The sequence below is a fragment of the Taudactylus pleione genome, unplaced genomic scaffold (assembly GCF_031769625.1).
Source record: "Taudactylus pleione unplaced genomic scaffold, aTauple2 ptg000130l, whole genome shotgun sequence".
NCBI lineage: Eukaryota > Metazoa > Chordata > Amphibia > Anura > Myobatrachidae > Taudactylus > Taudactylus pleione.
The window spans coordinates 5,001-30,900 of record NW_028284532.1 but is presented as its reverse complement, the minus strand read 5'-3'; the positions used below and the strand labels follow the sequence as shown (position 1 = coordinate 30,900).

The following is a 25,900-nucleotide window of genomic DNA, read 5'->3' as shown; positions in this document are numbered from 1 at the left end:
CTTCAGATATGAACAATTTTTAAAATAGTTATTGTACAGATCTGAAGGAAAATCTGACCGTATGTATGCACCATTACTGTGTACTTAATGAGCGCTGCCATAGAGCTAGATTATATTCTACAGCAGTGGTTCCCAAACTGGATGCCACGGACTACTTGCAGGAGTTCCATGGGTTGGTGGTCCAGGACCAAATAAAATGATTTTTGGTCAATGAAAAAGGCAAAACCAGTACTGGTAGCTTTCAATCATAAAATATGTGGACAAAGAGCAGTGCGACATTGTCTACCACCACATAACTGAACCTAAGAAAGAACGCTGAGCATAATTTGCTTATTTTAATCATTTTTCCTGAGTTTCTTAATGAGAAACTTTTGGCCTAGGGGTGCAGAGGAAAAAAATGCTGATACTCTAGGGTGCCGTGATTCACAATAGTTTGGGAACCACTGTTCTACAGAGTGCTAATGCTTGTGACCATTACAAGCAGTTTAAAACTGACACAAAGCAAATGTATTACTTGCATTGTTCTTCAACTATCGGCATTAATCTGTATCACCTACTGTAAAATGAGTAACCTGCATTAGTCAGAGCACTGGAAAGAGCACTGTGCAGCGTTTTCCTGGACGTCACTTATTTTGTAATACAGAACTGGCAGACCTCTATCCTCCACTTTAAACTGGTGGAGGTGTGGTGAGCACCCCACACTCGTTTTAGCGAGAAGACCAAAAAAAATGGTTACATGTAGCCCTCTGAGGTTTCATCTTCAGGAAGAGAGGCGCATTAGTAAAATCTTACAGCAAGTACAACTATAAACTCAACAAAATAAAGATGCCTACACACTAGACCATATTTTACACGATTCTCCCGATTTCTACTCATCGGAACGACAAATCGTGTAAAATGTGTCCACGATGCCGCTGGTCGTACATAGCATTTTCAGATATTGACTGCTGCAGGTAAGATTTGCCAATCTCATACACAATTTGGTGCAATAGATAAATTTTGTGCAAGATAGATCTTAGTCAGATTGGACTCTTTTTAGCACCATATCTTGTCCTGGAGAGCCTGGGAGCTGCCGGGGAGAGTTCAAAGGAAATTGCTCATGATAACGCATCGTGAGCACATTGTCTAGTATGTAGACACCTAAAATGTTGTGATTTGCATCTGTCCTAATGTTGTATTTACCAGTTATCTATATAGCGCACACATTCCACAGCGCTTTACAGATAATATTTAGCCAGTCACATCAGTCCCTGCCAGAGTGGAGCTTACAATCTATATTCCTTATTACATGTGCACACTACAGACAATTTTTGTTAGGAGCCAATTAACCTACCTGTATATTTTTGGATTGTGGAAGGAAGCTGTAGTACCTGGCGGAGACCCATGCAAGAATGGGGAGAATATACAAACTCCACACAGTTAGGCTGTGGGGGAAATCCAACCCAAGACCAGTGATCGCAGCTATGTGCTATAGCTCGTCCTTTACACGCTATCGGCGACAAGGGACCCAGTTTGAAAAATGAGCGGGTCATGCTCTCTTGCAAAATCTGACTTGGCCGTGCCAATAGTGATTTTGTATTGTCTCCCCTGTATCCATTCCCTCTCCTCGCAGTGACAGGCTCAGCATCATACATTCCCACGGTGGGCGCTTCCTCCATGAAGAGTGCCTGGGACCAAATGTGACCAGCCCGATCCACAGACAGGACGCAACCTTCCAGACCACTTGACAGACGAAGAAGAGGAGATCACCTTCCCAGCCTGCAACAAGCCTTGCGTAACGGAGAATCGAATCTCACCCGCATTCCATCTCCAGGGGGTGGTGGATCCACGTGGGCAATCGGGGAGATTGCCCACTCCAACACCCAACCACATCCATGCAACATGTACTGATGCTGCACCTCCGGGCAGGGCTGAGCTATGGCCACATACAGTCAGCCCTAGGTGCCACAGTCTGCACTACGGATCTGTCCTGGGCTAACATGTACTGCAAGCAGCAGGGAGTCTCTACCTCAGGCACCCCATACCTGGGTGCGATGTAAATAGCTGCTAGTCTATACGTAGTGCACCAGATATAAGGTGGTTAGCTAGATTAGAGCATACTGCCCTGGTGGCTTAAGGCTGCTATTCCTATGTAATATGCCAGTTTTCTTAGCGTGTTTTGGGCCTATTTATCGTGTTGAGCACCCAAAAGAGAATGGCACATATTGCCCCTTTTTGACCCCCTTGAAAATTTATTTTAATTATGTTTTTTTTATTTATGCTGTTTTATTTTCCGCCTAATAGTGTGTTTCACAGGGAAAGCAAATGGATAAAAACGTGAGCATAGGCGTATGTGATGTATGCCTGGAAAAATCTGAGGGCTGCTTCTGAGGTTGGAAATGGGGGATTGCAGCATATACAGATGTGTCCTCGCATATCTTTGCTGCAATCGTGCCAGGTCCCATAAGACTCTGCTAGCACCGGGCGTATTTTTGTGTATTTTTTGCTGATAATGCGCTTAAGTTGCAATGCGACTAGGATGCACTGTGCTAATTTGATATGCAACACTTTTATATCTGGGTGCAACTGAGTCTCTAAATCTGCATGCGAAGTGCTACAATGTCACGGCTGCAGCTTTTTTCCATGCCAAGTTCCGTTTACAGTCGCACACAGATATACAAGTGTCGCATATCAAATGACTCAGCACAGTCTTTCGTGTGTGTCCTATTTGCATCGCATTGTGGCTTAGATGCATTGTCTGCAAAAAAGACTCCCGACGGTAGCACTAATGCGCGGGACCGGGTGTCTCTCACCCCAGGCATGTCGTGCTGCGTGGCATATTGAGGCTAGAGGTAGGAGGACACATCTGTATCTCCAATATCTGTTGTGGTCTCCAGTACATACATCCGGGTGGTTCTTTATTGTTTTCCACCCCCAAAATATGGTTGTTTTTCGGGGATATACCGCAAAGTTTCTTTGATAAATATGCCTAATTCCTTAAGACTTGTCATATTAAATGTAGAACGGTGGATGTGTGAAACATGCGTTTAAGGGGCATGTGGGGAGGTCTGATGCTATGTGTGGGTAGCAGATGGGCAATCTAGGTGTATGTGGGGATGTGTGGTGCCATGTGGGAAGCTCTGAGGAGCATGTGGGGAGTTCTAAAGCATAAATTATGATGAAACCCAGAAATGGTCATGTAGGACCCCAATTTTTTTAAAATTTACGTTCAACGCGATCACTGAAGACCTCAGTGCTGTGAGGCAGTAATGCTAACCGTGCTGCTTGCACTGTTGCTAATGCAATTGTGAATATGGTTATAGTTACTGTACAAAATACTCCAGTCACACTCTTTAAATACCCTGCCTATGTAGACCGCTGGTGATATTTGTTATTCACTTTAATGTGTGGAAGTATTTTGCTATTGTAGAATACATTCCTCTAGATGTTGGCCCCGGACTGTTTTTTCGTCACCTGCTTTTCTCGCTCTCCTCCCTAACCAACCAACACACTGTGTGTCTCGCGCTCTCTCGCTCTGTTTTCCCTCCCTTTCCTTTATCTCTCTTGATCTGTCCTCCTACCATGGGTCTCTCTTTTCAGCCTAACTGGATCTAAGATGGGAGCCATGGTTGGGGGTCTCAGACCAGCCATAGCGGGCACCGCCTGTTTGATGTCACAATATATAGACACTTCTTTCATATGTCATAATACACAGAGATGCTCTTTGTGTGTGTGTGTCACAACCAAGACAGACGCTGCCTGCATGTGTCACAACTTAGAGACGCCAAACCAATTACCTATTTCTCAGTGCTGATAAAAATGGTGTACAGTGTCTGTTCCTTCCTTCCCTTTATCCCTCTGCAATCCACATTAAAGATTTAATTATGCACAACCACAAAGATGGCACTGCTGCTGGGGGATCATCGGCAGTAGCATCAGACAGAATGGTCGTGTGTACACACTAAAATTTTATCTGTTATACCATCGCACCTGATGAATATTAGGAAGTCCATAAAAAACCTGATCTTCAGATATGATCAGTGTTCTGATCGAAGGTGCTTACACGCTCTTCAGGTATCTCCTGAACGGATCAGAAATAGAAAAAAAATGTCTGATGATTGTACAAATGTGTACCTAGCTCAAGGCACAAGTGCAAAATATGATGTGTCGTATCTAAGTTCAACATTCATAATGTGGATATGATAGAATGTTGACAAACCATCCCTTGTGGTGTAGCAGACACTTACCTGCTCCCTGTTTTTCACAGGCTGACATCACTGGGCCCATGGTGCTCCAACCCCCACTGTGCCGCTGCGCCTCTTCCTGTCCGCCCAGCGCAAGGGGGTATATGTTGTGGATGAACACACTGCTGGATGAATAGATGCTATGCACACAGCATCTGTTCAGTGTGGCGAGGGCTTGGGGGCAGCCCAGCATCTCCGTAAGTGTTGGGCATGCCCCCCAAAGTGATGGAAAGGGGGGCAGGCTGTGAGGCCACACGTAGATGTGTGCTCTTTCATGGTCGGCGCCCTGTCCGATCAAGCAGCTAGAGCGAACACTAGAACCTATTAATGTAATCCTCTGGGACATAATCATTACATCTTATTTCTGAAATAAGATACATTATCAAAGAAAAAAAAATGTATATCTAAATATCCTCATGAATCTATTAGACATCACAATCACCACACGCGTGCTATAGGAAACTCAGCAGAGCTGAACTGGGGGAGGATCAGATGGGGAAGATGTCCTGTGCCACGGAACCATTAATACCCCCTTTCCACTAGATTCCTGGGTCGCTCCCGGGATTAGACCCCTGTCAGACAGGCGGCCCGGCATCACGTGATGAGCCGGCGCTGGGAGATGAGATGAGTTACAGCTGTGAAGCTGAGTAGAGGGCGGGGCTACACAGCACTGTGCAGTTCTGCTCCTGCAGTAACCATGTGAAATAGGAGGTGGAGATACTGCTGTGCTCATTTCTTTTTCAGGGTCCATGGGGGATCCACAAGGATACCATGGGGTGTGTGTGGTCAGAGGTCCGGGCACCAAACAGTTAAAGCTTTAGCTCCCAGGATGCACTGGTCCTCCTCCACATATACTCCAGCCACAGGCAGTTTTTCGTTTGGTGCCGGCAGGACCGGTCGCCCCTTTAGACAGAGGCACTGCTTAGACAGCCCCAAGCTTTAATTTTATGTCGGGGAGGCACGTGGAGTCAGGCAGCCATGTGGGAAGTGGCAAACAATCTGGACCAGGCCGAAGGTCATCTCTCTGCAATATCGGCAGTGTTCATTCCCGGAGTCCTCAATTGGGAAGCGGACTTCCTAAGCCATCAGGACATACACGCTGGAGAATGGGCTCTCCACCCGGATGTCTTTCAACTCCTGGTGGACAAATGGGGCCTGGCAGACCTCATGGCCTCACGTCACAACCACAAGGTCCCCAGGTACGGGTCCAGGGCCAGAGGCCCCTCAGCTGCCTTCGTGGATGCTCTGACAGTGAGGTGGGGCATTTAATCTTGCATAACTCTTTCCTCCTCTTGAGGGTTCTCCGAAAGTTCGAGCAAGAAGGCGACACTGATACTAATAGCTCCAGCCTGGCCCAGATGACATTGGTTCACAGACCTACGCAGTCTCTCCATAGACATTCCTTTTCCACTTCCTCTACGGCAGGATCTGTTAGCGCAGGGCCCTTGTCTGCACCTGGACCTACCTCGTCTGTCTTTGACAGCGTGGCTCTTGAGTCATCCCTCTTAAGAGCCAAAGGTTTTTCTCACTCTGTGTCCAGACGATGCTCAGGGCGCGTAAGCCTGCCTCAGCCCGCATCTATTACAGAGTTTGGCACTCTTACTTCCAATGGTGCTCCCCGAGAGGCTATGACCCTACAGTTTTTAGGATCCCCTGGGTGCTTGCCTTTCTCCAGGCTGGGTTAGACCTCGGCCTCCGCCTGGCCTCCCTTAGAGTTCAGGTTTCTGCTCTGTCAATCTGGTTCCAGCGAAGGATTGCTCCCCTGCCTGATGTTAGAACATTCTTTGAAGGTGTTCACCGCATTCACCCTCCTTTTGTCCCTCCGGTGGCTCCGTGGGATTCGTCCTTGGTTCTGTGGGCTCTACAGGCTCCTCTGCTTGAACCTCTGTATTCGGTAGAACTCAAGTGGCTGACAGTGAAGATGCTCTTTCTCCTCCCTATCTCCTCTGCCCGCAGGGTATCTGATTTGACAGCGTTCTGCATGTGTTGGATGTTCGATAACGATCATCCAACACATGCATTAACCTATAATGACCCGCGATTAACGATCGCGGGTCCCTATAGTAAACAGGCTAACATGGTCGAAATTGGCCATGTATGCCGGTTTTCCCGGGTGACGGACGATGGTCGATAACGACCATTCGTGCCCGCGCATCGACCATCGTTTGGTCGTTTGCAGGAGCATTAAAGTGAACGATTTGAGCGATAACGATAAAATCATTATCATTTAAATCGGTCACTTTATCTGAACGTGTGTACGCAGCTTTAGGCATCTCAGATTTCTTGATTATGGTCACCTTACAGTCCCAGTCCCTTGCAGTCACCTTGCAGTGGCCACGGATCCTGCTACTATGCATGAGAGTGAGCACTCAGAGGTTATTGGCTCTGGGCTATGGCTGTCATTGCGTGCTAACTCTTAATGACTGCATCACAAATGTTTGGTGTCCAGATACATCACATGGCTAACACAAAAAAAACTCCAACCTACTGTGAACACTGATGCTTGGCCGGGGTTTGAGTAGCTGGTAGGATAGTCCCTTGCTCCACTCTCTTTATTCTACACTTGTATTTATAAGACATAGGAGTTGATTTGGGCAATGTACAGGCAATAATCAAAATAAAGGAAGCAGTTGAGTAATTTGAAGGATGCATATAGTGGCTTCATGTATAAGAATGCCAGACAGACCCAGGTGCCCAGTATTCTCTACATTGGCTGATAGGAGAGGACCACTGTGGCAGTGACAGAGAAGTGATGCGTTGGACGTATATGTAAGGAACTGCACTTGTCAAAGCTGCTCAACATGCTTAGATTTACAGAGCTGAAGACTTGGGGGTAAATTTACTAAAGGTTGATTTTGATAAAATTTTATGTTGTGTTTCATGGGCTAAATTGCACATTTACTAACATTTAAAGATCAATATACAAATTGTCTGTTAGTAAATGTACAATTTAACCCCTGAAACACATCTATTTAAAATTAATGTGTAGTAAATTTACCCCTTTAACTCAGAGGAAAGCTTAATTGAATCCCAGGTAAAAGTGGTGCCCGGAAAAGTAAGTGTTCATTTACTGCTTTGCTGGGCCAGTCTCTGCAGATCTATGTATGTATGTATGTATGTATGTATGAGTTGGCTAGCTGGTCTGTGCATGTGCAGCGGAACTGAAGCTCAAATCTTGGCTTGCAGCAGTTCCAATTGTAAAAAAAAAATTACATTTAAATAATAAAACATTATTTTGCATAAAACAAAAATACTTTTTTTTAAATTATTTCTAATTATGTCATTTTATTTCTGTAAACAGTAACTGAGGGGAATGACTGTCACTGTATGTATAATGTATACTTCAATTATATGGTATTGCGCTACGGGCTTTAAGGATAAATGAGGAATACAGATTGGGGGCCTGATTTAGAAATGTATGCTAACCTGAGGGTTATCGTATATATCTCCAATGTTTTGGGGTCTCACTTGCAGGCCCCCCCAAGCAGCAGCATGATTAACATGCGGGGGCGTGGCTGGCAACTTTCCTGGAAACGGGGGCGTTGCGCACCCAGTTTTCTTGGAGGGACCAGGTCACGGTTTGCGTTGGTGGACGCAGATTTCCTGTCCTCGCAAGTGACCAGACACAGTCAGGCTTCGGTAAGCTCCAGCTTCCGCAGCCTGGCCAAAGGAGCAACCATCGCTACAGATGGTGATCCCAGGCTGGGATCGCAGATGCAGCAAAGAGGTGTCTGTTTCCTACAGACACCTGCTATATTAGCATTTTAGATGGATAGAATTGCACAGCCGCTTGTGTGAGACTCTGCAATTCCGTCCATCTCTGATCAGGCCTGAATATATAGGAATTATAATAATCTGATGGAAGCATAGGGCATAATACAACAATTGAAAATAGATGTCATTGGCTTTAGCCAGTGACTGAACTTTAGATTTCCATAGCCCACAACTTACTTGAGAAATACATTGTCCCAGGATTCAGCCAATGAGCATGATGAACAGTTCTTGTGTCCACACTAATGCCATGATGTTGAACTCTGCTGACTGGTTCTCTGTGTCTTGCAGGCATCTGTCTTCCTGTGGCATTCTCATGACAAGAACATCAAAAGGGGTTTTGCAAGACATCAGCAACCCTTGTGTCCAGCACTGTCGAGGCTTCTTGGGTTTCACTGGACCACTCACTAACAAGAGGAAGGAATACTCTGAGAGGAGAATCATTGGGTAAGAGGCCATATTTAAATGATGCACTGCCTCAGACCTGTTTATGTTTTTTGTAATCTGACCTAATATCCAGCAAGAGATCTGAATTAAAATTGTGGTTAATTTACTACAAAAAAAAAATGTAAAGAGTTTTTAGATTTAATTAACTACTAACAACCATAAATTCTGTTCCAACCAGGGCACTGACTGCGAGGAGTTTGTATGTTCTCCCCGTGTCTGTGTTACTTCTGGGTGCTCCAGTTTCCTCCCTCAGTCTAAAACATACTGGTAGGTTGTGTATGTGTGTGTAGACACTTTAGACCAGGGGTCTTCAAACTTGGCCCTCCAGATGCTGTGGAACTACACATCCCAGCATGCACTGCACATAGTTTTAGCATGCTGTTATATCAAAAAGGTGGCAGTGCATGCTGGGATGTGTAGTTCCACAGCAGCTGGAGGGCCAAGTTTGAAGACTCCTGCTTTAGACTGTGGAGCAGGGACTGATGTGAGTGATAAAACATTTTCTTATATATGCACAAAAATATTACAATCTATAATTTATTATAATTGCTGAAATGTCCCAGATAGAACAGATATTTGATATGTCTGTAAACATTAGAAACGATAATTGTGAAAGGGAGAAACCCCCAGGAAATGCTGGGGAGGGTAGCTAGTATTAATATAGTGATGCAGTACTTGCTGACTATTACATATGCTTCACCTCATAAGCTTATCTCAGTAGTATTTAAGGGTAGAATTCAATTGTTAGCGCTGGATGACTAATGGGAGTCTATTGGAGCAATTCAATTGTTGCTCTGATGAGACGCCCATTAGTATTTTACACACCCAAAAGGACGGGGTTTAGACGTGAAAAGTGGCTAACCCCATCTAAAATTTTGGTTAGGTGTCCAAACTATCGTTTGGGCGTCTAAACTAAGGACACGTCACACGCTGCGACAAAAAATGTGACTTCTGCGCTAATTGGCGTCTGAATGGCTGATGCAAAGACAGTGGCAATGATGACTGTTGCTAGTGCTAGCCACTTCAGATCCAATGATTGCAGATTTTACTCTAAGGAGTATATTTACTAAACTAAGGCATCTAAACCAAGGACTTTTCACACGTTGCGAGAAAAAATGTGACAGCTGTGGCCAATCGGCTGTTGGTTAGCATTCCCTTGTTGCCTGACTAGTGTGTATCGGGTGTTATTTAGTCAAACATCCTGTAAATGAAGCTACTGATCAAACAGAAACCACAACCACCTCAGTCAGCAAATACTAGGTGGCTTTTGCAGGGTTGGCTATATGCCCATTTGCTTAGCATAAATATATGCACATTTCTACATCAGGGTCCATAGGGTATCCACAGGATACCTTGGGGTATAGGTGATGACGTTAGGCATCGGGCACCATAGAGTTAAGTTTTCAGCCTCCCAGGGTGCACTAGGGTCCCCCTCCTATACCCCGCCCCCGAGCCAAGGCATATCAGTTTCGTTTGGTACCCGGCCGGAGTCGGATGCACGTGTTAGAGGGGGCTAAGAATAGCCCCTGAAGTTTCTTCAATGCAGCTGTGGCTGCACATCTGGAAGTACAGCATGGACAGTCAGTGCTGACGTCCATGCTGCATTCCCTACACCCCCGCAGGTACCTGAACGCAGGTACCGATCCGGGGATGCTGGTAAGCATCTGGGGTCACAGCTAGCGGTGACCCCAGATGTTTGGGACCATGGCTGGATCCAAGGGGGCAGCGGGTAAGCAGCGGGGTCCCGCGGTGGGACCCTGCTGAAACATGGTCCAGAGTCCCCAGGCAGGGGGCTCCCTGGGGACTGGCTGCAGCGTGGAGCCAGGTATCTAACCTGCGCTTCCACTACCCCCCTGGGACAGCGGACCGCGGCTGAGCAGTAGCGCTGCGGCGTCCCAGGGGTTAATTGCATGCCAGGGGAGCGCGCCTTCCCTGTAGCACAGCCGGCGCATGGTGAACGCTGCTGGAAGCTTGGAAGCGGTGGCATCGCGGTCTGGGTTCCCCAGCATACCTCTCCTCCGTTTGTTTCAGGTCTGTGTATGCAGCGCTGTGTCCTACCAGGCTCTGTGTCTGCGTAGTTGATTATCAGCGCTGTTAGTGCAGGAATTGATTTTCTTTGCATTGTATGTGACTTCTGCTAGCGCTGCTGCCTGTACTTTCATTTTCTACTGTCAACCTTTTCACTGTCCCTGATCTTTTTCTGCTAAAGCCCTTGCGGTGCGGTGATTGCAGGGTGGTCTCACACTATACTACGAGTATCAGTGAGAGGGGTCACATACTTACCATCATGTCTGAGAGTTACTTTCCTCTCCAGCTTTTGTGTACTACGTGCAAGGTACCTATAGCGGAGGGGGAAGGTAGCGCGGAGGGGCTATATCGGCAGTGTTATTTATTGGCGTGGCCACTTACTGTCACGGCACCGGTACAGGAGCCGCCCTGGGCTTGTTTCGCCAAAGCGCTTACAACCCTCGTGGGTCAGTTAGCTCCGCAGCCAGCGTTCTCACAGATGGGTTTGTCCCAGCAGTCGGTGTTGTCGTCGCCCATGCAGGGTTTCCCGAGACAATTGATGGTACCACACAGTCTCCCTATTTCCCCTCCCCAAGTCTCTCAGGAGCCTGCGTGGGTTAATTCTGACAAGTTCTGTACAGAACTTGTCGGACATGTTACAAGGGGAGTCTGTGTTGAGGCCGCATAAGCAGTCGGTGGCGTCTCTGTCCGCTCCTTATGAGGATGACGACGTGACGTCTGATGATGGGGAGATTCTGCATCTTTCGGACAAGGAACCTCTCCGTACTAAAGAGTCGGACGCTAGGTCCAAGGTTTATATTCCTGGACTTATTCGGGCAGTCCGCACAGCTTTAGTGATTGAGGATATGAAAATCCTCAGGTGTCAAAATCTAAATATGCCTTTTTTAAGGATATTAAGGGTGACGCCACAGTGTTTCCTCTTTCGGGTCAGTTAGTGGACCATTTAGAGGAGGCGTGAAAACATCCGGGCAAACGGTATCAGCCTCAGAGGCCCTTGGCGGTGGCTTATGCGTTTGCGGATAATTATTTTTCTAAGTGGGAATCCCCTCCACAGGTGGATTCCCATGTGACACGCCTAGTCCGCAGTGCCACATTGCCCATGCCCTCCATGTCTTCCTTGAAGGATGCTACGGACCGTAAGGTAGAGATTTGCCTAAAGTCCGTTTATTCCCTTGCGGGGGGGGCAGCTAGGCCGGTTATGGCCATTTGTTGGGTAGCCAGAGCTATGGAGTGCTGGGCTGCTAATTTGTAGGCGTCTTTCGATTCCGACTGTTAGGCTGAACAGACCGAGTTGATAGGCAATCTCCGGGACTCGGCCACTTATATCAATGAGGCGACCTTGGATATCAGTACCCTAGCGTCTCAGATGTCTTCGGCGGCTGTCGCTGCTCGTCGCACCTTATGGTTGCGATCTTGGAAGGCGGACGCTGATTCCTAGAAGGGCTTGGAAGCTTTGCCTTTCAATGGAGAAGTCCTCTTTGGTCTGGATCTGGACAAAATCGTAGCCACACTGGCGGCAGCCAAATCGGCATGTTTTCCGTCTGCTGCGGTTCCTTCCGGTTCAGGTACATCGTCCTTTCGGCCTTACAGGGCCCAGGGTAGGTCTAGTACGCAGTCTTTTCCCAGACAGGCTGGCCCCCAAAAATCGACCAAGCCCTGGAAACATGCCTGGAGTACCAGACGTCCGGCCCCTAAGCCCGATGACAAGCCTGCGGCCTGATGGTCCGGGCCTCCCTTTGGGGGATCCCAAAGTGGCAGGCCGTCTGCTGCAGTTCGCCCAGTGTTGGTCGGTTACCACGACAGACACTTGGGTTCTCGAGGTGGTTTCTCACGGGTACGCCCTCTCCTTTCGGCACAGGCCCCCGTCTCGGTTCTTCACCACGGGTCTTCCAACAGACTGGAACAAAGCCGTGGAACTGCGGAAGGTTTTGCACACTATGCTCCAGGCTGGCGTTATAGTGCCTGTTCCAGAGGGGCCAGGGTTTCTATTCCAATCTGTTTTTGGTGCAGAAACCCAATGGGTCGTATCGTCCGATCCTCAACCTCAAAGCAACTCAACAAGTCTTTGTGGGTGCCGAGGTTTCGGATGGAGACCCTACGGTCCATCATTCTGGTGCTGGAACCTGGGGATTACATGGTGTCGTTGGACATACAGGACGCTTACCTGCATGTCCCTATTCTTCTACGCCATCAACAGTTCCTCAGGTTTGCAATTCGCAACGACCACTTTCAGTTCCGGGCGTTACCTTTTGGGCTGGCGACAGCACCACGTGTATTCACCAAGGTGATGGCGGTCATGGCGGCCTCCCTGGGGCTGCAGGGAGTCCGCATGTTACCGTACTTGGACGACCTTCTGTTGGTGGCAGGATCTCCATCGCTCCTTCTACGCCACTTGGACCTGACCATTACGGTACTGCAATGGCACGGGTGGTTGATAAACTGGCAGAAGTCCACCCTGATCCCGTCTCAGAGGATTCTGCACCTCGGAGCCTTATTGGACTCCAGTCAGCAAAGGATCTTTGTGATGGGGGAAAAGATCTCTGCCTTGCAGTTGAGGGTGCGCAGTTATCTGCAGAATCGCCGTGTGTCTCTGCACTCGGCGATGAGGTTACTGGGCTCCATGGTGTCGGTATTTGACATGGTGGAATTTGCCCAGTTTCACTCCAGACCTCTGCAGCAATTGATCCTGTCCAAATGGAATGGACTGCCTCAGAGTCTAAAATCCCAGACGATGGTGCTCACTCCGGAAGTTCACCTGTCCCTAGCCTGGTGGTTGCAGACGACCCATCTCAACAGGGGTCATCCGTTCTGGGTGGTGAATTGGGTCCTGTTGACAACGGACGCCAGTCTGCGAGGCTGGGGAGCAGTCACTGGCCCACACTTGTTCCAGGGCAGGTGGACTCGTGCGGAAACAGAGCTTCCACTAAACATCTTGGAGCTCCGAGCGGGATTCAATTCTCTCCAGCAGGCACATCGGGTTCGCCAAGGTCACCCAGTGCAGGTCCAATCGGACAACGCTACCACCGTGGCCTACATAAATCGGCAAGGAGGAACCCGAAGTCGGGCTGCTCTCGTAGAGGTGTCCCGAGTCCTGGTTTGGGCGGAGCGCAATCTCCCGGCCATATCAGCAGTCTTCATCCCGGGAGTCCTAAACTGGGAGGCGGACTTTCTCAGTCGCCAGGACGTTCATCCGGTGGAATGGTCTCTGCACCAGGACGTCTTTCAACTTCTGGTGGACAGGTGGGGTCTTCCAGAGATCGACTTCATGGCGTCACGGCACAACAACAAGTTGCCGGTGTACGGGTCTCGCACAAGAGACGAAAAGGTGTCTCTGGTGGATGCTCTGTCCGTCCGGTGGACGTTCCGGTTTGCTTATCTGTTTCCTCAGTTTTCCCTTCTTCCACGGGTAATCCGGAAATTCAAACAGGAAGGAGGGACGCTCCTGTTGATAGCTCCCGCGTGGCCCTGGAGGCACTGGTTCTCAGACCTCCAGGGACTGTCCGTGGACATTCCTTTGCGGTTGCCGTTACGTCCGGACCTCCTGTCACAGGGTCCTTGTCTTCACCCGGACCTGACTCGGCTGTCTTTGACGGCGTGGCTGTTGAGACGGCCATGTTAAGGTCCAGGGGGTTTTCCAGCTCTGTAGTGCAAACAATGCTAAGGGCTCGGAAACCATCCTCTGCAAGGATATACCATCGTGTGTGGCATACGTTCTTCCAGTGGTGTCGGCCGAGAGGTTATGCTCCTCGGGAGTTCCGTCTGTCTAGAGTATTAGCTTTCCTACAGGCGGGACTGGACCATGGGCTTAGCCTTGCGTCTCTGAAGGTGCAGGTGTCTTCCCTGTCCGTCTGGTTCCATTGTAGGATTGCTGCAATCCCTGATGTGCGCACCTTTATGCAAGGTGTTCTCAGAATTCAGCCACTTTTCGTTCCACCGGTGGCGCCTTGGGATTTAGCTGTGGTCCTGAGGGCTCTCCAGGGACCGCCGTTTAAACCACTGGGCTCAGTGGACCTCAAATGGCTGACAGCTAAAACTATTTTCCTTCTGGCCATTGCTTCGGCCAGACGTGTTTCTGACTTAGGGGCTCTCTCCTGTAGACCCCCTTTTCTGATTTTTCATAGGAACAGGGCGGTGCTGCGCACTCGTCCTGGTTTCCTTCCTAAAGTTGTTTCCAGTTTTCACATCAACGAGGAAATTGTTGTGCCGGCTTTTAACTCACCTGATCTTTCAGTGGGTGAGGCCACTTTGGATGTTGTGCGGGCCTTAAGGATTACCGCACTTCTTCGTTTAGGAAGTCGGACGCCTTGTTTGTCCTCTATGGCTTCCATAAAAAGGGTTGGCCTGCTTCAAAGCAGACTTTGGCAGGCTGGATTCGTATGGCCATTTCAGAAGCTTATCTTCATGAAGGCCTTCCGGTTCCTTCGTCTGTGAGGGCTCATTCCACTAGGTCTGTGAGTCCTTCGTGGGCTGCTCGACGTGGTGCCTCTGCAGTCCAGTTCTTCAAGGCTGCCACATGGTCCTCGGTCCATACCTTTTGTGAGGTATTACGCGTTTGACACCTTTCCCTCTCAGGATGCTTCCTTCGAGCGGCGGATTCTCCTTTCAGCACAGGAGCGTCCCCACCCTTAAAGGATACTGCTTTGGGACATCCCCAAGGTATCCTGTGGATACCCTATGGACCCTGTTGTAGAAAATAGGAGATATGGTAAGAACTTACCTTTGTTATCACTATTTCTACGAAGTCCATAGGGTTCAACAGGACTGTCGCACCTGTGCTGGAGATGGGCTTTACTCTGGTCACCGGTTTTTCCGTCTCCCTCTGGTGAGAATGTGATTCTTGTGTGTGTCCAGATCTTTTTTTTCTCTCTCTTCCTTCTCCTCCTCCGGCCTATGGCTTGGTATGTAACTGAGATGCCTTGGCTCAGGGGCGGGGTATAGGAGGGGGACCCTAGTACATCCTGGGAGGCTGAAAACTTAACTCTATGGTGCCCGATGCCTGACGTCATCACCTATACCCCAAGGTATCCTGTGGAACCCTATGGACTTCGTAGAAATAGAGATAACAAAGGTAAGTTCTTACCATATCTCCTATTTTTGTGCTGCTAGACTAAGTGCTCCAGCTAGACTGTTTCAGCGGGGCGCCATGCCCTTCCCGATTTGTAGCCTCTGAAATGCATCCTGTCTTTTTATAGCGGCGTCCCTGTGAAACCCTGTGCAGCTGTGCCCACCCGCAGGCTGCAGTGTCCCGTGGTGGGGGAAATTTCATGCGCACGGAATCTATTCCCATTGCGGGGAGAGCTTGGGTGCAGTTCAGCATCTCCGTGAGTGCTGGGCACGCCCCCTTTTCATATGACCACGCACCTTTGTGAAGCACACGCAGACAGTGCCCTTCAACGACAGCCGTCCTGCCCACACTAGAAGGAACACTACATATACACTTGTCAGTAGCTGTATCACTTGTGTCTGAGCTGGTGCAATGACAGTGGCGATGATGACTGTTGCTAGTGCTAGTCACTGCTGATCCTGTAATTGCAGATTTAATTCTAAGGGGTATATTTACTAAAGTGTGGGTTTTTAGATGTGGAGATGTTGTCAATCAGCAACCAATCAGATTCTAGCTATTATTTTCTAGATAAGGTGCTAGATAAATGTTAAGTAGAATCTGATTGGTTGCTATGGGCAACATCTCCACTTCTAAAAACCCGCACTTTAGTAAATATACCTCTAAAGCTCATAAGTACTTTTCTTTATTGATGGTGCATATACAAAATGATTTTGTGAGCACATTTTTCTTTTCTTTTTTTTTTTTGCCACTTTCTTTCATAGGCAAGATCTGCTGTATATTTTGTTTTTATTTAAGCGAATCTAATTACAAATGTGTTTTTTGTTTTATGTTAAAAAAACTTTTCTACTGCTTATGATGGGGTTAGGTCAGTGGTTCCCAAACTGTGCAAAATGGCACCCTGGGGTGCCTCAGGACACTTGCAGGGGTGCCTCAGGTTGGTGATCCAATTATTTATGATCAATGTAATGTAAATATGTGGACAAACAGAAGCGTGAAATCTGTCCACCACCACATAACTCAACTTAAGGATGACATGTAAGCACACTTTACTACTTTACTACATTTCTCAATAACAAGCTTTTGGCTTACGGGTGCCATGAAAACAATGCTGATACTCTAGGGTGCCATGGTTCAAAAAAGTTTGGGAACCACTAGGTTAGGGGTGTGTGTGTGTGTTTGTGTGTACGTACGTATGCCATTGACTTCTAAGGAATGACCTATGACATTACTTAACGGCAAGAATCTTTTAGTGTTGACTCTACAGTATACATGCAACAACTGACCCCATCACCTTCCTGTACTTTTTCATATTCCATTGTCTGTGCTCTTTACACCACTGATCTTGTTAATGTCAACCCAGTTATGATAAGTGCTTTAAGCACTGCAACCTGAGTATAATACCCTGCCCTATGGAGTTCTGACAGGACCATTCTTGATGAAACTGGCTGCTTGCTCTACAGGTTGAAATATTGCAGTCACTTGAACTGCAGCTGCCTTTTTTGCATTGCAAATGAATGCACAGACATCACAATGATGCTGCTTTGTACTGCTGATGTTCTCCCTCAGACTTCCATGCTGACATTACCTTAGACATCATTGCTCATTAGTAAGTTGAGCTGTAGTCACAATATCTCCTGCCAAACTCTCCCCCACCAATCATCTCTATGTCAGTCACTGAGGCATTGCAGCTGTACTAGCTGTAAGCCTAGGCAATCAGGCTGTTCGTCAGTTTTCACATAACCCTGACCGTGCTGGGATGTTTTCTGATTTACTGCATGAGACACACCTGTATGAGTAAAGCCCTTGCTTTCAATATTCTTGATAATCCTTATTTACTTAGATGTTTTCATTTATGTTTTATGTTCACTACCTGAATGTTAAATTGATTTACTGCAATCCTTTGCTTAGCACTGTAAATTCTTTCTAGAAACCAGAAAAAGCACTAAATGAAAATTTACTTCACATAAGGATTACTTGAAATTTGTTCCCAAGGTTCTGAAAATTGTATCAAACCTGCCAGCATTCACTTCCACTGCTCTCTTGTCATAAACCCACTAATGGCTGCTACATATATAATTTCTCACAGGTCTCATCATGTTATCAGCTGTCTTCATATCTGCACCAGTAGTACAATATTATGTAATGCCAGCCCTAGCTTAATATCATTATTTTTCATTGCAAAACCGCAATATGGTATAAAACACAAAGCACTTTATATGGTAAAAGCACTAATACCCCTGGGAAATACGGTATTTGGTATAATTGTGTGCTAGTTCCTGCATGGCGCTCCCTAGAAAGGTTACTATTATGTGCATCCGATAGTGTTGTCAGTAAACCGAATCTAATACATGTTAGAAAAGCAATTATATCATATTGCATACCTATTTAATCAAAACCACCTTCTATATAATATATACTATATCTCTTGCAGGGTATATTAAATTTGTTACGTTTTTTTTCTTCTAAAGAATAATTGTGCGAGTGGAGTTTTTAAAAGTAATTCCAGATGGAGCAAGGCAAGTGGGTGCACAGGAAAACTAATGGCAGGCAGTCAGCGCTCATTAATACCGCTTTTATACTTAAGTCTCGAGTCCGACCCGAGATGTGGAACATAGCTCCGAACTGGGTCAGACCCAGGACAGATCCCTTTTTCCACTGTGGCGACGATCCGGGTTATTTCCGAATTGGCACCATTCACACTGCACGCGCATGAAGTGCCGGCGCCTGGAGATGACATAATTTCCTTGCTCCAGAAGGCAGCTCTCCCCGTATTGTAAACGGGTCCCAGGTCGGATGACCCGGGTTACCCGTTTACGCTGAACCTTACCCGGGTCCTTCCTGGGAATAACCCTGCTCGCTCGCAGAGTTGGCTTCCTGGGTGACTAGACCCGGTTGGAGTCATTTTCACTTACCAAAATCCCGGGTTGATGCGCGCTCTTGTGCAATAACCCGGGATTTTGAGGCTATTGGAAAAGGGGTATTACTAAATAACACTAGAAAAAGTTGGCTAGAAACAGTCTAATATATATATTTTTTTAACTTCTATTTATTTAAATTGGCTTTCTGAAATGCTCTAGTGTAAAGATGTTCTGCCTGTCACTAAATGTCACATTATCTTCAGGTACTCCATGCAGGAGATGTACGAAGTGGTGTCCAATGTGGAAGAATACAAACTGTTCGTCCCTTGGTGTAAAAAGTCTGCAGTTATCTCCAAACGCACAGGATATGCAAAAGCACAGCTGGAAGTGGGCTTCCCCCCTATCATGGAGAGATACACCTCCATCCTCACTTTGGTGCGCCCCCACCTTGTAAAAGTAAGTATGACACACATCTGCATCTATATTAAATCTAATCTATACATATTGCCCTGCTGGAAACCGTGACTAATAACCTTCACAAATGTGTGTAAATGTTTCATGAAATTGAAAGAACTCGAGATATTTGTAATTGTAGTTACATACATATGCTGTGAAGATAAGTTATTGTTTGGTTATCAACCATTTAGAAATAGGGAAAAAATAAGGCTTACAGTAAAGGTGTCCATACAGGTAGGGAGGCCAATCCCGCCCCATTTGTGTTATCTTGAAAAAGAAAGCAGAGAGCACTGAGTGAATTATTGTCTTCCGATCATTGTTCACCAGGCAGTAGGGGGGTAATCTGTGTTGGGGCTGCTCTCAGTCACTGATTGACTGAGAGCAGCTGCATCATGGGAGTCCCATCTATTCCGCGGGCAACTGGGAGAGCCTGAGAGGACCGGAACCAAGAAGTTAAGTATTATCCCACTTCCCCCCGGCCCAGTGTGTTTTGACTCCCATAATAATTAATGATTATAATCCCAGGTATTTTTCAGACTCAAAAACGTCCGTGATTGGCTTCCCTACATACATGCTGTGTGTTTGTGAACCAATTAGGCTATATTAGACCGTATTAATAACAAATCATGGGTTGCATGGGCCGACAATTGCCTCTGATCCCAATCAACATTTATGTCCGTAAAGTGTAAATTTGGTTGAGATATGGGGAGAATTCAACACCTGACAAGTTTCTGGTTTCTCGGTGGTCAGATGGAGCAGCAGGATTGACTTCTGTGTGGGTAATCTGTATGTACTGTGCATGGTGATATCCCCCCACATTCACAGCTTTTTCAGATTCTTATAAACTCCTGAAACTTGTATACATTTTGTAATGTTTTTTGGCAGCTCTGCTATATAAGGCAGCTTTTATGTTTAGCTTAGTGGTCCTTGAACTGTAACAGCATTATTATAGTAAGAGATGCACAGTATGAATTGTCAGAAATCTATTTTTCTTCAGGGGCCATTGGGGTCCACAGGGGTCCGCAAAGGGGACAGGTAATGCGGGTCATCACTTGCGGTGACCCGCAGATTGGCAGTCATACTTCCGGTCTCAGGGAATGGACCGGAAGCGATGAGAGTGAAAACAGGCTTTGTCCAAAGTGATCCACTAGACCACCAGGGTACAGATGGAGCGGGAATCCAGCATGCCAGTGGTTAAAAATCAGCATGGGGAGGTCAGCTTTCCCCATTAAAGCGCCCCACCCCCCTCAGCTCAGAGCGCCATTCCTCTGAGGTCTCTCTTTCCTGAACTGCTCTCCTCTGACACCGTGCCCCTCAGAAGTCTCCGGAGGCCATTTTCTACAGGCTCAACCGTAATTCTCTCACGGAAACGCAGTGTCCGGTCCCCCTACATACCTCTCCCTAGAGTCAGGTTATGTAGCGCTATAGCCTACCAGATGTTGAGTCACTGACCACAGAATCTGTGTAGTTGATTGTAGTGCACTTCTGCAGTTATATGGTATTTCTGCATTGTATGTAACTTATGCTAGCGCTGCCTGTCTGTTTATTTCTCTATACTCTCAGTATATATCTTTCCCTTTTTTTCTGACTTTGCTTTAACATACAGGTGTATTCAGGGTTTTTCCAGTGCCTCACATCTCTACAATGAATGTATTGGTGAGGGTTGTCACATGCAGTTGGTTAGTGCACAGTGCCATATTTGTGCTGTGCGCTCCTGCAGCTTGCCCAAGCCTAAGACAGGATCAGTATATTGCATTCCTACTTTTATCCTACATACCCAGTGGTTGCATTATACCCAGTTCCATATTGTGTGCTATACTACTCTACAGCTATGTCTAGCAAAGGCAAGAGTAGCAAGCAAGCATCTGCACCCATACTGCTATCATGCAAATTATGTGCTGCAGGATTTGATACAAGATGGGTTATGTGCTAAGTGTTCTACTCCACCAGGCCCATCAGACCCACCAGCTCCTGCACAAGAGCTCACCTGGGCTTCCATTTCTCAGGTGTTGGCTACTATAGCGGAGCGGCTAGCGGTACCAACTGTAATTCCCCCTATGGGGTTACTACAACAGGCTGTAATTCCCCCTATGGGGTTTCCACAACAGGTTCAGGCGATACAGGTGCCCCCTCCATGGGTTGACCTACTCTCTAGCTCAGTACAGAGTCTGGTGGCTACCTCTACCTTGTTGCAGGGTGAGAAGCCCCTACCCAGTAAGCCTCCTAATCGTCCTGTGTTATCACCACAGTCCACACAACTCTCAGATTCTGAAGTGTCATCTGAGGAGGCAGAAGATGCTGAGTCTCTTTAACACTAAAATTAATACTCCTGCCTTGTTAGATCCATCTTTCTCATAGACGATGACAAGCCAGTCCCTAAATCTAAGCACCCACTATTTAAACAATAGAAAGTGGCTCCAGCAGAGTTCCCTCTTTTGGATCAACTAGCTGAGCACATGACTGCAACCTGGCAGATGCCTGGTAAGAGGTTTCAGTCCCAAAAACGTCTGACCTCCTCTTATCCATTTCCTGTGGCTATTGTTCAAAATGGGAAAGTCCTCCCTGTGGTAGATTCACATGTTACGCGTTTAATTAAAAGCGCCACATTACCTATCCCTACAGTAACCTGTTTGAAGGATCCTATGGATAGAAAGGTATAATCTTGCCTTAAATCGATATACTCTCAGGGGCTGTGGCCCGCCCAACCATGGCTATTGCATGGGTGGCTAAAGCTATAGAGAGCTGGGCTGACGCACTTGAAGACTCTTTTTTTTTTTTCCTCATATGCTTCTAGGGATCATATGTTTTTCATTGCTCACATACGAGATGCAGAGAAGCGACGTTGGATGCCAGTCTCCTAGTCTCGGCTGCGGCAGTGTCTGCCTGCCGTACCATGTGGCTACGCTCATGGAAGGCAGATGCGAATTCCAAGAAGGGCCTAGGTGTGTTACCCTACAATGGGGAGATCTTGTTTGGCCCAAACCTGGACAAGATTGTAACTACGTTGGCGGCATCAAAAACTGCATTTCTGCCTTCAGCAACTACTGCTACAAAGCTTTGGTCCTTTCATCCTCACGGAAAGCCTAAAAATCAGTCCTTTCCTAGGCAGTCGGCTTCCACTAGGGCCACCAAGCAGGCCTGGACCACCAGATGCCCTGCTTCAAAACCGGAGGATAAGCCCTCAGCCTGACGGGACGGGCCACCCCCTGGGGGATCCCAAAGTGGGAGGCAGACTTCTTAAGTTTGCGCAATGCTGGTGTCAAAGCACCACGGGTGCTTGGGTAAGAGAAGTGGTCTCTCACAGGTACGCCCTCTCATTTCTTTGACGGCCTCCCCACCAGTTTTTCTACACAGGCCCTCCTTCAGACCCGAACAAGGCCCTACAAATCCAGAAAGCCATACAGTTCTTGCTGCAGGCAGGGGTAATTGTGCCAGTCCCGCTATCTTAGTGGCGGACTGGTTATTATTCTACTCTCTTTCTGGTTCAAAAGCCGAATGGGTCTCATCGGCCTATCCTCAATCTCAAATCCCTGTACAAATTCCTCAGTGTACCCAGGTTCAGGATGGAAACCCTACGCCTCATCATCCTAGCTATGGAGCCTGGGGACTTTATGGTATCTCTGGATATTCAGGACGCGTACCTACATGTACCTATAGCGTGCTCAAATCAGCGATATCTCCGGTTTGCTATACTACAGCAACACTTCCAATTTCATGGCGGGCCACCTGCGTGGTCAGGGTGTCCGACTGTTACCATATGTTAGCAGGATCCCAAAAAGTGCTTCACAGCCATCTGCGGTGGTTAATGAACTGGAAAAAGTCCTCCCTGAATCCCTCACAGAGAGTGATTTATCTGGGAGCCCTGCTGGATTCTTATGATCAGAGAATCTTTCTGACATCAGACAAGATCTCCACACTTCAACTACGAGTGCGCAGATGTCTCCACAGTCGCCTGGTGTCGATCCACTCAGCAATGCGGGTTCTGGGATCCATAGTGTCCACCTTGACATGGTGGAGAGTGCTCAGTTCCACTCCAGGCCTTTGCAAAGGCTGATCCTCTCCCAGATGGAACGGGTTACCCCATCTGATCAAAGCTCAGACAATGGTACACTCTCCGGAGGTGCTTCTGTCCCTCTCTTGGTGGCTACAGACATCTCATCTAACCAAGGGTCGCCCCTTTTGGATCCCGGACTGGCTACTCCTAACAACGAACGTCAGTCTACGGGATTGGGGCTCAGTGACCGGTCCACACTCCTTTCAGTGCCGCTGGACATTGGTCGAATCAACCATGCCAATCAACATATTGTAACTTCGAGCTGTCTACAGCGCTTTCATACTGGCCCAGAACATGCTTCACGGAAACCTGTACAGCTACAGTCCGACAGTGGCATACATCAACCATCAAGGAGGAACTCGAAGTCGGGCAGCAATCACAGAAGTGTCACGCATTCTGACATGGGCCAAGGGTCACCTCCCGGCCATCTCTGCGGTGTTCATTCTGGGAGTTCTCAATTGAGAAGCAGACTTCCTCAGCAGTCATGATGTGCATCCCGGGGAATGGTCTCTTCACCAAGAGGTTTTTCAACTCCTAGTTAGCAGATGGGGCCTCCCATAGGTGGACCTCATGGCCTCCTGACACAATCACAAACTGCCGGTGTATGGGTCCAGAACAAGAGATGCCGAGGCAACTTTTGTAGATGCATTATCAGTGAAGTGGAGCTTTTAGTTTGCTTACCTATTTCCTCCAGTCTTCCTTCTTCCTCGAGTTCTTCGGAAGTTCAAACAAGACTGAGGCACTGTCCTGCTGGTGGCTCCAGCTTGGCCCAGACGTCATTGGTACTCAGATATTTTGGAGTCTCTCCATTGACACTCCGTTCCTGCTACCTCAACGACCGGACCTGTTGTCTCAGGGTCCTTGCCTTTTCCCGGACCTGGATCATCTGTCTTTGAGGGCGTGGCTCTTGAGACATCCCTCCTGAGGTCCAAAGGATTCTCTAGCTCTGTAGTCAAAACTATGCTCAGAGCGTGTAAGCCAGCCTCTGCTCTGATCTACCACAGAGTGTGGCTTACATATTTCCAATGGTTTCGTACCAGAAGCTACAACCCCCAAGTGTTTAAGATTTCCAGAGTCCTGGCCTTCCTTCAAGCTGGATTGGACCTTGGACTCCGCCTGGCCTCACTGAAAGTGCATGTCTCTGCTCTATCCATTTCATTCCAGAGTAGATTTGCTCCACTTCCGGATGTCCACACCTTCCTACAGGGTGTTCTCCGTATACAACCTTCCTTTGTCCCTCCAGTGGCTCCATTGGATTTATCAGTAGTGCTTCGTGCCCTCCAGGGTCTTCCATTTGAACCCCTGGATTCTGCGGAACTCAAGTGGCTCACAGCGAATACTTTCTCTTCTGGCTGTGGCGTCCACCAGAAGGATGTCAGATTTAGGGGCGCTCTCCTGTCGCTCCCCATTTCTGATATTCCATCAGGACAGGGCTGTACTTCGGACTCGCCCTGGTTTCCTTTCAAAGTTGTTACTAGTTTCCACATTAATGAGGAAATTGTAGTCCCGGCCTTTCAATCACCAGACCTATCGGCAGGTGAGGCCTTCTTGGATGTGGTCCGTGCCCTCAGGACATATATACGTGGACCGTATCGGTTCCCTTCAGAGACCAGACTCCTTATTTGTGCTCTATGGATTTAACAAGAAGGGATGGCCAGCCAACAAACAGAAATTGGCTAGATGGCTTTGCATGACTTTCTTACAGGCTTACACGCAGGCAGGCCTTCCTGTACCGGCTACTGTTACTCACTTTACTCGCTCTGTGGGTCCTTCGCGGGCAGCTCGCTGTGGCGCCTCAGCTGAGCAGCTTTGTAAGGCGGCCACGTGGTCATCTGGCCATACATTTTCTGAGGTTTTATGACTTTGATACAGTTGCCTCTCAGGATGCTTCATTTGGGTGCCGGATTCTCCTCTCAGCACAGGAGCGTCCCCACCCTTAAATGACTGCTTTGGGACATCCCCAAGGTCTCCATGTGGAGCCTTATGGACCCTGAAGAAAAAGATGACAGTTCTGGTAAAACTCACCTTTCTTGACTCTCTTTCTTCGAAGTCCATAGGGTCCACAGTGCACCCACCCTGACGCACTTGGTTTCATATGGACTATGTTTCTGGTCACCGGTTTCCCGTCTCCTCTGTGAGAGCGTGATTTTTGTGTGTACCAGTCTTCCTTCTCTCTTCGCATCCTCCGGCCTTTGGCTTGTCACTAACTAACTGAGGTGCCTCTGGCTGGGGGGCGGAGTATAGGGGGATGGACCGATGCATCCTGGGAGCTGAAAGCTTGAAATGCGTGGAGCCCAGTCTTCAACCACCACCTACACCCCAAGGTTTCCCTGTGGACCCTATGGACTTTGAAGAAAGAGAGTTAACAAAGGTGAGTTTTACCATAACACACTCATTTTTGCATGATGCTTCTCATTGACATTTCCAGTTGGACAAGGGTAGCATTAACCCATTCACTGCTGCTATCTTGATTTACTTTCCAAGGGAGCGTGCATTGCTCCTAGGTAACATTATTTAAAATTGTCCACTAGAGAACGTAGCCCAAGAGTTTCAACCGGGCTTTCAATTATTGCTTCAGGTTTCAATGAATTGGGCAAGAACCACGCCTTATGGTTTTCAAGATGGCGCGGTTTATTTACACCTTGCTCTGAGTGAGCGCTATGTACAGCTCTATGGAGATGTTCTAGTACTGTTCCTGGGTGAGGGGAAGCCCTGTGTGCCATAATGGAGCTATGTCAGTGCTGATGACAAGGGGAGACCCGAGACTTGTTGGCTGCTGTGAGACCCAGGTTACACTGACCATGCTAGCAATAGGGGACTCTTACTGGAAAATAAATACATGAATGAAAAAATGTTAACAGTTTGTTCTAGATGTTAAGAGCTACTTCATACCTTACATAATCCTGTCTGATATCCCTACATTCCACAGTAGTAGCCAGTAAACATTCTACTTATTGTCTACTTGGGTCAATATAATTATATTATATAATGGTTTTAA

General features: G+C 47.5%; 1 protein-coding gene across 1 annotated transcript in view; it reads left to right on the top strand.

Moving 5' to 3' along the window:
* COQ10A (coenzyme Q10A) overlaps window positions 1-25,900 on the top strand; it is a gene marked incomplete at its 3' end in the record, with an annotated part of 31,789 nt that overhangs the window by 5,053 nt on the left and 836 nt on the right. Inside the window, exons 2-3 of the mRNA XM_088473129.1 lie at window positions 8,286-8,441; window positions 18,656-18,848. Of these exons, the coding sequence (XP_088329255.1) occupies window positions 8,286-8,441; window positions 18,656-18,848 (349 nt within the window). The remainder of the gene's footprint in view (window positions 1-8,285; window positions 8,442-18,655; window positions 18,849-25,900) is intronic.